Here is a 15,005-nt window from a genome sequence, read left to right on the forward strand (position 1 = left end):
TGTCTGTATTTCTCAACCCGTATGGTGCACATTACAGGGTGTCTATTCCAGTACCCCTGGTTTGAATCCAATGTTGTGGGTTACATGCTGTTCCTCTTGTGTATTCTTTTTAAAAATAATGTATTAATACTTATTCATTTTATGTATTTGGTGCTCTATCTGCATGTACACCTGAGTGCCAGAAGAGGGCATCAGATCCCATTACAGGTGGTGTGAGCCACCATGTGGGTTGCTGGGAATTGAACTCAGGACCTCTGGAAGAGCTATCAATGCTCTTAACCACTGAGCCATCTCTCCATCCCCCTTTTTTGTATTCTTAAACAGTGAGAAAGCGTGTTCTTGTTGCTGACAATATTTCTCTGTTTAGTCCTCCTGTAAGCATCAGGTACTTTCAGAACTGCTGAGCCATCTTTTTGAGAAACACACAAACTAAATTGAAGTACGATAGCTCTTGCTGCCCTGGGCCTAAGAGCATCCAGTTAAGGCATTGCTTTCAATGCCTTAGGTTAATTCTTTTCTTCCTCACCTCTTCTTTGTGGCTATTATTCATTTGCAGTACATTATACTTATTCTTGGGCAACGGTGTTGTTTAAATATTTGTTCTGTAATGTCTTGGGTGTTGAACATTTTTGAGTAACTAAAAGCTAATTTGGACAGGACCAGGGAACTGTATCGGGGGGATGCTAGGCTTCCGTTGCCCTAAGCAGTACATATGACTTGTTTAGGTCTTGTAGAAATCCCCTAAAAGTGGTATCAAAGTCATAAAAGATCGTATGGTGCCTGAGTTAGCTGGGTTTATCAGATGAAAATTTGTGCTGTCTCACTGCACAACTCCAAAACATGCACTGTTAAGCAAAAGAAAGAAAAGAGAAGGTGCCGGGCAGTGGTGGCACACACCTTTAATCCCAGCACTCGGGAGGCAAAGCCAGGCGGATCTCTGTGAGTTCGAGGCCAGCCTGGTCTCCAAAGCGAGTTCCAGGAAAGGTGCAAAGCTACACAGAGAAACACTGTCTCAAAAAAACAAAAAAACAAAAAAACAAAAAAAAAAAAAAAAGAAAGAAAAGAAAAGAGAAGGGGAACGACAGAGCAGAAATTTTACTTGGTCCTGTGGTAATACCCCAGGTTAGCCCAGTCCTATTGAGTTCCAACATAAGCAGTGTGTTTGGGGATCCAGGATAGTCATAGTATCATCCTGCTGTGCCTTTTCCTCCAAGAAAGACTACGAAAGGTAGGGTCCTATATATATAGGGCTGTGGATGAAAGCAAATTAGCACCTGAGGATAATCCTGGGACTCCGGATACAACAGCATGACTGGTTATTGGAACTCAGCACATTTTCCTTCTGCCACACTCAAATAGGGAATAAACCCTCCAGCAGTAACCACAGTAACTCCACTGAAAGATTCTGCTGCCCGCTGATGACATTCTTCAAAAGGCTAACAGGGACTCAGATCTGATAAGAGCAGTAAACCTGATGGGTCATTCTTCTGTCTAAAATTGGTTTCAGGATCTTAGGTCTGTTAAATTCTTAGGGAGTTGCTTTTCTATTTATAGCGTTTGAAATCATATTAAAAAGGCAGGTGTTTCTGCTTTACTATGGCATCCTCTGCCCCCACATTTCCAGTTCTGTACGACTTGGCCACAATACACAGTTGACTTCAACTTTATAGCCTTGTTATTATTCTCAGCAAAGCCATAAAGTTGAAAGAGATAATACAAATCCACAGCGCCTCCCTGTTCTTTGAGCCAAAATCGACTTCACAGGTATCAACATTACTCATCAACATTCCCAATTCTCTACTCCATTGTTGAAGGTTAAATTCCACTGCCTTGTGAGAGTATGGGTGTCCAAATGTCATTTCTACCAAGACTGAAGATCCAGGGTACAATGCACCAGGATTTTATCCCAGTCATGATCCGGTACAAGCACATGTCAACATGGAGTGACTTGGGATCGACACAGCTTGGCATGCTGGGTCACCCTCATGGGCCCTCAGTGCTCTTCTCAGTTGGAAAAAGCAGTTACGCTGCATTAAACCATTGAAGTTTGTGTAGTGCTTGTTACTGCAGCATGACTTAGTCTATCCTGACTAATACACACACACTTGCACCTTGAATCTTCTGTCATTTAAGTGACATCTTGTTTCAAAGTGGAGTAAAAGGCAGTGGCAGCTTTTGTAATCACATATTAAGTGAGCAGGGAATTGAGACGTTCAACTTGGAGGCATGCATAGTCTGTAAGGAAAGATATATATACAAACCAATAGCTGATGTCACTGACTTGACATGTCTTCACGTTTCTTCTCTCAGGTCTCATTAAAAAATGTTTGTATTCCTCATGTCTTTTAAGGGATAGTGTCTTACAAAGAGAATGGAACTCCACAGATACCAAATACATGTATTGAATATATGGCCTTTACAAAAACCAAAGAGGCCTTTAAGGCAAAACTCTTGGCAAGAGGCAGTGATACTATTTTAAGATACAGTTGGCTCTTCCTATCTGTGAGCTCCATACCCAGGAATTCAACTAAGTAAATTAAAAAAAATTGTAATTATGTAAAGAACTTCATTGGCAAGACTCTATTGCTGATACCACATACTTGAGTCATAGAACATTGAAAAAATAAAGCTGGTGCTTATCTGGAGGCTTCGTTGCTACTAGCTACCTTTCATAGCTCTGGAAAGCGCTGTGCACGAGACCCGGCTAGTCACCAGCAGTCTTACCCAGCTGGGCACTCTGTGACCTACAGTAGCAAGTGTGACAGAATGTGCCCACTGGGTCAAGAGAGACAGGACTGGGAATAAATAACCAGTTTCTGGTTGGATTTAACATTCACTCCATAAGACAGAACTCATGCCTTGTGGGGGCCCACAGAGGTCCCCTAGTAAGACCTTACTCAAGGTCAGAAAGTCAGAGCTTGCTTTACCCAGCAGGGCTGCATAATGGGATGATTGGCCAAAGGCGTAGTTATCAGGTGTTTTGAAGGGTCTACATTTGTTGGTGCTTTGTACCTGGACCTTGAAAAGAGCAGGTCTTTTGCCCCTCCCCTTGCTGATGTATAAAAAGCCCATCAAGAATAAACTCGGTGACTGGGTATTGACCCAGGGCCCTCCCGAAGCTATGCTGTGTCTCTGTCTTTTTCTTTGTCTAAATCTATATTTCTTCCTATTATTTCTCAGTTCCTCACTCCTCCATTCAAGAACCCTTCGACAGGTCAGGGCTGTCCCTAACAATACCTTGGACAATTAACCAGATCTAGAACTCCATGGCTGGGCAGGCCATAGATGTTAGGGGAAAACCTAATGCTATTATTCTGCTAAATGAACACTATGATGAACTTCCTTGTAAGTTCTTATCTGGACAGCCTTAGAGGATTACATCTCTCAGCCTCTACCAGAGAAGTTTCTTCTTGCACTAGATGCTGATCAACACAGAAACTTACAACTAGTCAACATACAGAGAATAAGAGACTATGCAATTGTTCAGCCCTGAATAAGACATTTATTCACGTGTATCCCCTCCTTCCAAGGCTTAGGGATCTTCATAGGAGAGGGGGTGGAAAGATTGTAAAAGCCAGACACAGTGAATCACTATAGAGAATTTTCCAGGCACAGCAAGGCAGCTGAACTTAAGAATTCAGAGCCGCTGTGACTGAATGCACAAGACTTGTGTAAGATCAAGCCAGACAAAATCCCAACATGGATAGCAGAGGAGCACACAATGCCATTGAGGAATCATGGGAAACTGATGAGCACCAGGAGGAATGCAGACCCTGGGAAGCCACCAGTAGAGATGGCTCTTCACTCACTCACACAATGGCAGCAATAAGTGAACTCATTGGGTTTAAAAATAATAAGATCATGTGAAGTTAGGAGGGAACTGGGGTAGCGGGATAGCGGTGAAATTAGAAAAGAGGAAATTGTGAGTGATTTGGTAAAAAGAAAAGACATAATTTGCATTATGAAATTCTCAAATGAAAACATTAATTACATCAGGAGTTGGGGGATATAAGCCAGTGGTAGTATTTGCCTACTTTGCAAAAGCCCTGGGTTTGAGTCCTAATCCTACAACAAAAATTCAATATTAAAACATGCACAATTGTTATTACTTTCCCTAAATGATACCATGTGACCATCTACTTATTTATGTTGGCTTATAGATTACTAATAGTCTAAAAACTGGTGTAAAGTATATGAGAGGGCTTGTGTACTTTACAGACAAATATAATATTATCTTACATAAAGAAATTGGGCATTGGGGATTTAGCTCAGTGGTAGAGCACCCTGGGTTCGGTCCTCAGCTCTGGAAAAAAAAAATTGGTAGGTGATTTATCTCTTTCTCAAACTTATCTGTCTTCTTGGTTAACACATATTTTTCCTAAATACTTTATTTGGCTACTTCTACAAACTCTTAAGAGCAAGCTACTGTCATTTAAATACTTGTTCATGTAAATTGTGCAATTTATTATAGTAACTGCAGGCACCAAGGAGGAGCAGAGCATGGAGACAGGTCCCTAAATAAAGATGGGGACACTAAGGATGGATCCCTACACAGGGAGTTTCTGGACCCCTGATTCAAGGTTAAAGCAATTAATATGTCTAAATGGGGGCTAATTCTTAAATAGGTATTGGCTAGGATTTCCTGTCCTGGGGAGTTTCCATTTGAAAGCATGACCAATCAACTGTGAACTCTACAGACTGTTCCTCCTTCCAGGGAGAAAAGTCTCCAATCAAAATGGAGGATGGCCGTGTGCCCTTGGGTTCACCCAGGACCTTGAGTGTTCAGTGGTCACTCTGCCGTTAGCCTCTGGGGCAACTTCAAGTGAGTCACGGACTATGAGTAATTTCCAACTGCTTGTGTGTCAAATGTCCTTTCAGGCTGTCTACCGAAAATGTTTACAAAATTTGATTGCACTTTCTTGGTCTGTTTTTAAAATTATAATGAAGACTGACTTCAAAATCCCCTCCATCTTTCCAAATTGAAGCTGTAGGTCAGTGGTAGAGCATTTGTGTATCATACTGAAGACCCTGGGATAAGTCCCTAACACTGAAAAAGAAAAGACAAAAACTCCAAAGCCAACTACCTCTAGTCTTTAGGAAACTTTCTACCGTCAAGAATAGTATTCCAAAGAAAGAGCGCTCAGTGTCACAGGGCTTTTTTTTCACTGGGGGAAGCTTAGCTTTCTTCTATTAGAAGTAAATCTTCTAATTATTACTACTATTTTCAGAGTATTGTGTGTAATGCACCACACAAAATAATAATATTGTTTCTATAACATATGACAGGCTTGGCATTTGTTAAATAAATAAGGCTGGTTTCTTGTACTTTGGATCTTGGGATAAGGCATACACACATGATTTCATGGGGGCAGAGACAGAAGACGCTCCCTTAAGCCACCAAAGTCAGGGAAGGAATGGGGGAGGGAAGGCCAAACTTCAGCCAGCCTTGAGACGGGGCAGCTGGGGCAAGGTTTACTTGGACTGAAGGGAGAAGGAAAGGTCTGTGGGATTGAAACTCATTTCACAAAGAGAGCATCCAGGAGTAAAGAGAAGGGAACCTTTAAAACATAGGTTCAGCCAGACAGTGGCCGTGCACACCTTTAATCCCAGCACTCAGGAGGCAGAGGTAGGTGGATCTCTGTGAGTTTGAGACCAGCCTGGTCTACAGAGAGAGTTCCAGGACAGCCAGGGCTACACAGGGAAACCCCATCTCAAAAAACAAAACAAAAACAAACAAACAAACAAACAAAAAGAAGGTTCATGTTCAAAAGAAGCCGCCCAGGGAAAGTTCCTGTTGTCTTTGTACGTTACACACTTAGAGCTGATACTTGTTTCACATTTGCCAAATGACAGACAGAGGCCTTGAGGACCGGGACAGTAACTCGAGAGCTCATCCCACCAGCAGTGAGACCAACCTCCAACTTCTAAAAATAGCATAAAAATGTTGGTAGTATCAGCTTTACTGACAATCCCTCTGGTGGTCTGGTGGCAATAGCTTACACACGGAGACGAAGCATTATTTTATTGCCCACGGTCCTCACAGTAGCAAAGGAACAACTTACAATGACTAAGGAAGGAAACCAGTTAACTTTCCATTCCTCCCCCCCCCCCCCCCCTTGCTGGATATCCCCTTTAAAAGTGCAGCAGGGCATAACCCTGTGCTCTCCACTCCTGCTGTGTGCCCAAGAGACTGCTGCAGCCAAGAAGTTCCCCTCTCAACAACATGTCTGAGATTCAGCTGGGGCATGAGTAGGCAGGCATCAGTGAGCTGGCTGTGTTAGCTATGTGTTAGCTACCTAACACTGAGCTGCGCAAAAGAGCATAAGGAAAGCTGGTTTAGTCAAGAGGGTTTTTCTGCAGAACTTCTTGGTAAGAGACTGGCCAATACGGACTTAGAATCGGTACTGCCTGTATGCATGGATGGCTTCCAGGACTAGAAATTGAATATGTTTTCTGTTTCTCTTTCCGGTGATTCATGGTCTAGCCTTAATAGCTTTTCCCCGAGGATAATGCATTTTGAACAGAAACACCACTAAAGGAAGACTAATTATCTGCCACCATAAAATGTATAATTCATTTAAATCAAATTCTATGAAACAATAACTCGGATTTGGTGCAACGTGAATGCAAATTCTTGGCTACAGTCCATAGTCTTAGCTTCCTCCAATACTTCCTTACTTCTCTCTTCCAGAATATAGGACTTTATTTCTTCATAAATCAAAGAGGAAGGTTCCCAATGATTAATTGCATTGTTAAAGAGCATTCTAAATTTAAAAGATAAAGTTAAAAAAAAAATAAACTGTAGTTATAGAAAAACATTGTTCTGGAAGGCAAATCTTACTGAAAGATGCCTTGTCATAAATAGAAATAAAAAAGGTGACCTGAGAAGTTGAGAAATTTACCCTCTTTTTTGCCTGAAAGTAACAATTACTATGACAATATTACTAGATGCCCAGAAGTCTCTGCAGACTGTGTGAAGCTGATAGAATTGTCTAGATAGTGCTAACCACCGGGGAATTCAGCTACAGAAATCTTGTCTCCATATGCAAATATGTCCCTGGAGGGGGATTTTTAGAATAACGCAACACACCCCAGTTTGCAATCTCTGTATTTGCATGCAACCACATGCCAAAACCCTAGGAAGTTAAGACAGTGATCTTGCTGTTTGTCTTTGGGTAACATAATGGGAAAGCATGGATGCTTCCGTCTCTGGTTTTCTACAAAACACACAAAGAAATAGGTTTGGTTTCAGCAAGCAACAACAGTAACAAACCCTTCACGATGAAGGACATTTTACAATTCCAAAAGAATAAAACAAAATTAAAATGTGTAAGTTATCTGTACGTTCCTCATACCGGACAGTGGTAACAGCACAAGTGTATCAATTTTGCAAGAAATAATACTTATCTACACTTATGCACATGTGTACTTTTTATTCCATACTTGATTTCTATTCCATAAAGAGAGGAAAGGTGGAGAACACCATCGTGACATCTCAAATGTCCCCCCATCTATGTCTCTTCCTAGACCAGATGAGGGATTGAAGCTTACAGCTCTCGGGTGTCAGCATGAGAACAGGTCACTCACAACACCAGCACTTCAGCCCAAAATTTCGAGTCCCTGCAGCTTCAGCCAGGCCAGGTGGCGCACGCCTTTAATCTTAGCACTTGGAGGGCAGCAGCAGGTGGATCCGTCTGAGTTTGGGGCTAGCCTGGTCTTCTTAGCAAGTCCCAGTGTAGCTAGAACTACATAATGATTCCTTGTCTCGAAAACAACAAAACCCATGTAACATCACTCATTGATAGTGGCCAGTACTGCATCCCCACATCTCCCTGCCACTCCAGTCTTCTTATGGTATTTATGTAAGTTTGCTCCATACAAAATTGGAAAATCTTCACCAACAGTTACTGTAATCCCTTTCTAGTGTGGTCTTTGTTGGACATTCTACCTAGTAAGATGCTGGATTTTGTTTTTAATCTCCGTTGACTACTTGTTATTTGATTCAGAACATGAAAGCCTGCTCTGTTCCAGCTACAGCTTTAGATGTTAAGGGAGTCAGTGTGAAATAGATTAAAAACATGAACAAACAAACATAAAACCGGAACGACTGCCAGCATGGTTAGGATTTGTAACGTTACGACAAAGTACTGAGTGAAGCAACCTAAGGAGAGAAAACATTTCGGCTCACAGGCTCAGGGCTTTCAGTCCATCATGGCAGGGCAGTGATTCTCACCCCATGGGTCTCAGCCCCTTTGGGGGTGAATGAACCTTTCACAGGTGTTGCCTAAGCCCACCAGAAAACACAGATATTTACATTATGATTCACAGCAGTAGCAAAATTACAATCATGAAGTAGCAATGAAAACAGTTTTATGGCTGGGGGGTCAGCACAACATGAGGAACTGTGTTACCAGGTCACAGCGTTGGGGGTTTGAGAACCACTGTGGTAGGGTGTGGAGGATCCCCGCAGCTCCGTTCAGGACTGCCAAGGAGAGTGAGCCGGAATGTCTGCACTAGAGCCGCCCACCTTTTTATTCTGTCCTGGTCCAGGCAATCTCCCTCTCATGGTTAACCCTCTCCAGAAACACACTCCCAGAAGATGCTCTGCCAATCTCCTAGGCACGTTCCCAGTCAATCAAGCTGACAGTCAAGAGTCTCCGTCAGGAGGAAGGGTATTTCTAGATGGGCAATAGACAACCATGAAAGGTGAAAAGGAGAAGTGGCGTAGGGGAACGTCAAACGGGAGAGAAAGGGGGCATCAGGAGGGGTGTTGATTTACAGGGTTTCTCTGTGTAGCTCTGGCTGTCCTGGAACTCGCTCTGTAGACCAGGCTGGCCTCGAAGTCAGAGATCCGCCCGCCTCTGCCTCAGTGCTGGGATTAAAGGCAAGAGCCACCACTGCCTGGCTGGGGTGTCGATTTTATAGGAGTGTTCAAGATATGCTGAAGCAGAGCAGGTGAAGAGGGACATCTTAAGGCTGTCTGCAGGACGACTGTCCTGTAAGCCCAAGAAACAAAGACTCGACACGGAAGAGAGAGGAGAGAGAGCAGTTATGTGGGCGTCCCATGCTGACTGGACGGGAGATGGGAAGCTTCCGCAGGGTCACAAATGAAGTAGCAATGTTGACATGTGTAAAAGGTCCACTGACCGCTCTTTTGAAAAGGGGTTTGAGAGGGGCGGGAGAATCTCACTTGGAAGACAGCTACACAATCCAGGTAAAACTCGGATGCTGGTTCAGTTGAAGACGGCTGTGGAGGCTGGGGTAAGTGGTTATATATGATTACATAGACCCAAAAGGCAAAGTCTAAAATATCAGTTGCTTAGAGACAGGATGTGGTTTGTGATGGGGGCGGTGGGGGGGGGGGTGGAGAGGGAGGGCAGCTGAGAAGTTACAAAATATTAATCATTGGGCCTAAATAAATGAAAGAGAAGGAAGGTATTGCTATTAATTAAAACGGGAAAACTGCCGGGCAGTGGTGGCACACGCCTGTAATCCCAGCACTCGGGAGGCAGAGGCAGGTGGATCTCTGTGAGTTCGAGGCCAGCCTGGTCTGCAGAGCTAGTCCAGGACAGGTTCCAAAACTACAGAGAGACCCTGTCTCGAAGAACCAAAAAAAAAAAAAAAAGAGGAAAACTTTGGGGGGTAGAGGAGAGACATTGGGGGGGTGTTAATTTGAAGACATCTGTCAAGTAGCTAAACAGAAGGGTGATGCTGGCGCTTATTAGAGACCCAGGGCAGAAAGTTGGAAATTGGTGACATCTGAATAGGATTTCCTAGGTAGTGGGTATAGGGGGTCATGGATTAAGCCCAGAGGCACCAGAAGAGATAAAGAGCCATCTGTCACAAAAGGAAGACACCAGGACAGCATGCAGTTCTAGAAATACAGAGTGCTTCCTGGAGAAAGGGTAATCCGTTGTGCCAATCCAGAGGGACCCTGGGAAGCGACCGGTGCATTTAGCCATGGGAGGAAAATCAGTAGGACCAGTGGTGGGTGAAAGCCCCAGTGGAGAAGGTTCAAGAAGGGATAAAGCAATGAACTAGAAATAGCCCTTTTGAGGGAGAAGCCATAAGTGGGCTGGTGGCTTAGAGTCGAAGGAAGATCTTGTAAAATGGGAAGGATGGTATACAGTGGCCAATGTCAAGCTGCATTCTGACTTCAGGAGAGGAAGCCCATGGCTGCTCCTGAAGTAGAGGAACCACAGAGTGCCTCCTTCTGAAGAGGTCAACGAGGAAAGAAGAGACAGAGAAACGGTATAATGTGGGTCCTGAACAGAATCTACCATACCCGTGGTAAATGAGGACAGAGATAATCTACATCACAAGTGTGGACCCTTGTTATGCTGTGGTGAAAACGGTTCTTTACCGCTGTGATCTTCCCCAGAACCAACCTCAGTCTAATAATGAGGAAGGTGTCAGATAAATTCCAATTGAGGAGCAATAAACCCCCCTCAAAACTGTCAAGGTCGTCAAAAAACAAGCCTGAGATGTCGGAGTCCAGAGGAGACGGAGCACATGGAACTAAATACAAAACTTGGATGAGATCCTAGAAGAGAGAAGGGAAGCTAGGTAAAAAGAGAAAGAGGTGAGAATAAAATATGAACTCTAGGAGAATAACCACAAGTCAGTCTTGTGACCCATGTACCACGCTGATGAGAAATGTTAATAATAGCAGATACTGGGTCCAGACTTTATGGGTAAAACTTGTATGCAGTGTACCTGAGAACTCTTTATCATCTCCTGCGCACACATACAGCTGTTTTAAAAGGTAAAACCATTCCTTTTTTTTTTTAAATAAAAGAAATAGATGTGCTCAGGAGTCTGATTATCTCAGTGGAGTCTTAGTCTGTCACTTGTTATATTGACTTGAGGCAAGTCATTTAAACTCTCTAGCAATCCATTTTCCTGTCAGTAAAATGGAAATGGGAACAGAGTCTACACTTTTATAGTAGGTACAGGAGACAGTCTTTGTTTGTAAAGTACTCAAGGTGAGGCCAGGCAACAGGAGATACTTCAAGATGGCAGCTGTTAGTATCATTGTTCTTACTGCAAACATTTATTAGATATTCAAACGCAAGATTACTGCACTATTAGATTTACTTGTTTTTAAATGACTATTCATTGGCATAATTTATTTACTTTTAAAAGATTTTTGTTTTTATGATTTTTAATTATGTGTGCACGTTGGGGGGGGGATGTGTACATGTGAGTGTGTATTCAGGGTGAACAGAGACAAGGGGCTTGAGATCCTTACAGGTGGGTTGTGAGCTGCCAGGCCTGGGTGCTAGGAACAGAACCCAGGTCCTCTGGAAGAAGAGAACACACTCTTAACCACTGAGACGTCTCTCCAGTCCCTTGTTTCCTTTTGTAAGAGAAAGAAAGTTGAATAGGGTCTGTCGCATGGAATTTACAAAATAACAACGTGAGTTTTCTCAGTATATCTTACAACGTTGAGAGATGTGCTAGTGTGAATTGTCCTGAACCATTTACTTTAAAAAGCAATCTATGGTAATGTGAAAAATGAATGTTCTTCAGAGGTTCTGTATGTCTGTTATGATGTCATTATGTTTGCAAAGCAAACACTAACAACCAGATATTACCTCGAAATTATACTAATGTTACTAACAATGCTTAACAAAAGTGGTTTGAAGAATTTGGTCTACATAGTGGTTCTGAAAGCAGACGGTACTTCCAGATGTGTATTAAGCTTTCTACCCACACTTAAGGCATCAGCTGCTCCAGGAGAGAGATCCAAGCATTCATATGTTCAAAGTCTCACATGGGTGATTCTAGCGTGTGAGTAACCAGGCTAGTGGATCCCACCTGCACTTACTTACCCATCATAGAGAGGGAGGGCTATGTGATCTGCCTGCGTCTGCACTGTCTTTGGTAATGAAGCCCAATAGTCACCATCCTCAGGGATTATGATTGACCTAGGACAGCTTCACGATTCTTTTCCATTTGCAATTGGGGGCCTTCTATATCTTCAGATTCTCACTTGCTTTGTGCTTAAGCCCATCTGTGCCAGTGCAATGTCTGTCTGTCTGTCTGTGTCTGTCTGTGTATGCATGTGTATGAACTAGGGGGTCAAACTCAGGGTCTCCCATATGCCAAACATTTACTCCGCTACTTCTTCAGAGCTTAGCACAACTTCATGGTTCTGTCCCCCATCACTCTCCTGGTCTCAAAGATCTAGTTTTCCCTCCTAGGACTCCCCCCACCCCTTTCCTATCCTCGTTGTACCAGTAGGGGAAACAAGGCATGTTAGTGGCCAGAGCACCACTCTCTGCACAGGCCGTTACACCTCCATCAAGGAGCCCACATTTTTAGATCCTTCCCCATGAGCATCAATATGCAAAGCCATACCATCCATTCTCCATATAGAGACAGGATATTGGTCCATGGCACGCAGCAGTCCAAGCCCAATAAACCAACCTAGTATCTCCAGTAAGCATTCCAAAACTACCCATGGTAGTGAGTCCAGTTAGTCTGTGGTCATTGGCCCTATACTGCCAAAGCTTGATGACTAGCCAATACCCTTAAAATACGCTCCATCAACTGGAGAAAGACAAATGATGTACCTCTAACCAATCCCATGAGATGCCTCAAATCTAGTTACTCTGTCCGATACGTCCCCCATGCCATCAGATTTTTAAAAGGCCTTCCTTTTTATCTCCAATTTAAAATCTCCCCACCTTAAGTCTTGGCCAAATGTACCTAGCTTCAGAGTGCTCCTTCATCTGTCTAGACATCCCTGGCTCGTTCTTGGGTCAGTCATCTTCATTTATTACCACAAGGGCAAAACGGAGCTGTGTAAACAAACAGGACACTGAATTGTTGGTTTGTTTTTTTTCAAGTCAGAAGTGCTATGCTTTTAGGGACCTGTGAGATGTATGAGAAAAGAGTATGGCAGTAAGGGGAGGTGGACAGTGTGGCTTGCAGCTAAGAGCATGAACTGCCCTAGTTCAAGTTCTGACTCTGCCACTTCCGAATGCATGAGCATGGGCGAGTTACCTCACAATCTGTAACCCACCGTCCTTATCTGTAAAAACACTAGCAATGACTACGGCACCTGACCCACAAGGGGGTGGAGGGAGTTTTGAGGCATGGCTATTTGGAGTTTAGTGCTACAGAGAAAGATGGAGAGGGAGGAGAGAGAAAAGAAGCCAGTTAATGGAGCTGGGCTTCCTGGAAAGCTGCGGGGAGCAGGGCCTGAGTGCCCACTGCTCCCTTTCAATAGGACACACGTTCTTCCGTTTTCACAGCCTCCGCCAACTGGCTTCATTCATCAGTGACCGGGTCTGGCCCCATGCGCACCTGTGCACTGGACCAAAAATATCTTGTTTCCAAAAATGGAGTCATCCTAGGGAATCCATAGACACAAACACTATCTATGTCACGATCTAGCTCACATAGGGAAATAATCTGGTAGAGGACGGATCTTCTCTCTCACATGCAGGCTGGAAATGGCTTTGTTTTCCAGAAGTCAGAGCCAAGTATCCTCTTCTGAGATGTTTGCTGAAGGGTCATCTATTAAAGTTATAGTTTAAAAATCACTGAATAAATTGTCTAGATACTGGGCATAGAACCAAGACCTTCCTCATGCTAAGAAAGCATTCTACTTCTGAACAACTTTCCTCAGCCCACTCCCAACACAACTGCTAGAGTTTCAGAAAGTGTGAGCATATTGTTTACAACCACAAAGAAGTGTTGTTGTTCAGAGGGCTGCTATTCTTGGGAAGAAAAATCACTAGTTCAGATAGAGCTGTTTAAAAACACTCACGTTTGTTTCCAATTAACATTAACTGTGACGGCCTGAGGTATTATCTAACCCCAAAGAGAACACTTGCCCTTAAGTAAGCAGAGACCCTTGTCATTATATCACCGCCTCCAACACACAGTTGCTCAGTTTACCAAATCTGCATACAATGGATTTCAGAAGATAACTTTCTAGACTAATATAAAGAGGCTTTCTTTACAATTTCATTACACTAGATTTGGCAAATAAGCAAGATGTATTTAAGAAAACTAGGAGTCACATTCACTGCAAACAATTGTGTTTCCTTTGTCGATTATTGAAGATTCATTGAAAACATCAACACACACACACACACACACACACACACACACACACACACACACACACAAACACCAAAGGGGGCTGGAGAGATGGTTCATTGGTTAAGAGCACTGGCTGCTCTTCTAGAAGACCCAGGTTCAATTCCCAGCAGCTGGAACCTTTCTGTAACTCCAGTTCCAGGGCTTCTGACACCCTCACACAGACATACACACAGTCAAAGCACCAATGAACATAAAATAAAGATAAAATTTTTAAAAAGGAAAACACCAAAGAATAGATATCTTAAAATTCAAAAAAAAGTAAAAAATAGTTAGCTTGTTGTTTGTTTTTTTGAGTTTCCTGTTGACCAAGCCAGACAGGAACTCTCTACCTAGGAGAGGGTGGCCTTGAACATCTGACTCTCCTAATTTATTTACCTTTTCATGGCTGGCATCACCAGTCTAGGGGATCAAACCTACAGCTTCATGGATGCATAGATAATCACTCTAGCAACTGAGTCACATCTCTAACTCTCTAAAACTGTTTGACTGTTAAAAGAATTGGGGCGATTTTGTCGAGCCAGTAGACATCACTCGCATATGATAATACTTGCATACTTACGCTCCCACTGCAAACCGAGTGTAACAGGAATATCTTTCAAGCACCCGATGCCTTATCTGACTTTCCCAATCCCCCAACTTGATCCAGCAGTGTCCAAAGCGTCAGAGAGGGAAAGGGGAGCGAGTGGCGGGGGGGGGGTCTCTGGGTTAGCGGAGTCCCTCGCGAGGAGGATGGGCAAGTCCTGGTCGCACTCACCGAGGCCTCGCCAGCCCAGCGGACCGTCACAGCTGTCCAGGATCGCGCACAGCTGGCCCAGCAGCGTGGGCGGCAGGTCGAACAGCAGCGTGTGCGCCGACAGCGAGCCACGGGTCCCGCACAGGCCGGCCAT

The 15,005-nt window shown here is 43.6% G+C and overlaps 1 protein-coding gene across 1 annotated transcript in view; it reads right to left on the bottom strand.

Moving 5' to 3' along the window:
* The window catches only part of Irak3 (interleukin 1 receptor associated kinase 3), a 51,648-nt gene extending 36,643 nt beyond the window's left edge, over positions 1-15,005 (bottom strand). Inside the window, exon 1 of the mRNA XM_036170151.1 lies at positions 14,873-15,005. Coding sequence (XP_036026044.1) covers positions 14,873-15,005 — 133 coding nt within the window. The remainder of the gene's footprint in view (positions 1-14,872) is intronic.

Source organism: Onychomys torridus, chromosome 20 (assembly GCF_903995425.1).
Source record: "Onychomys torridus chromosome 20, mOncTor1.1, whole genome shotgun sequence".
Classification (NCBI taxonomy): Eukaryota; Metazoa; Chordata; class Mammalia; order Rodentia; family Cricetidae; genus Onychomys; species Onychomys torridus.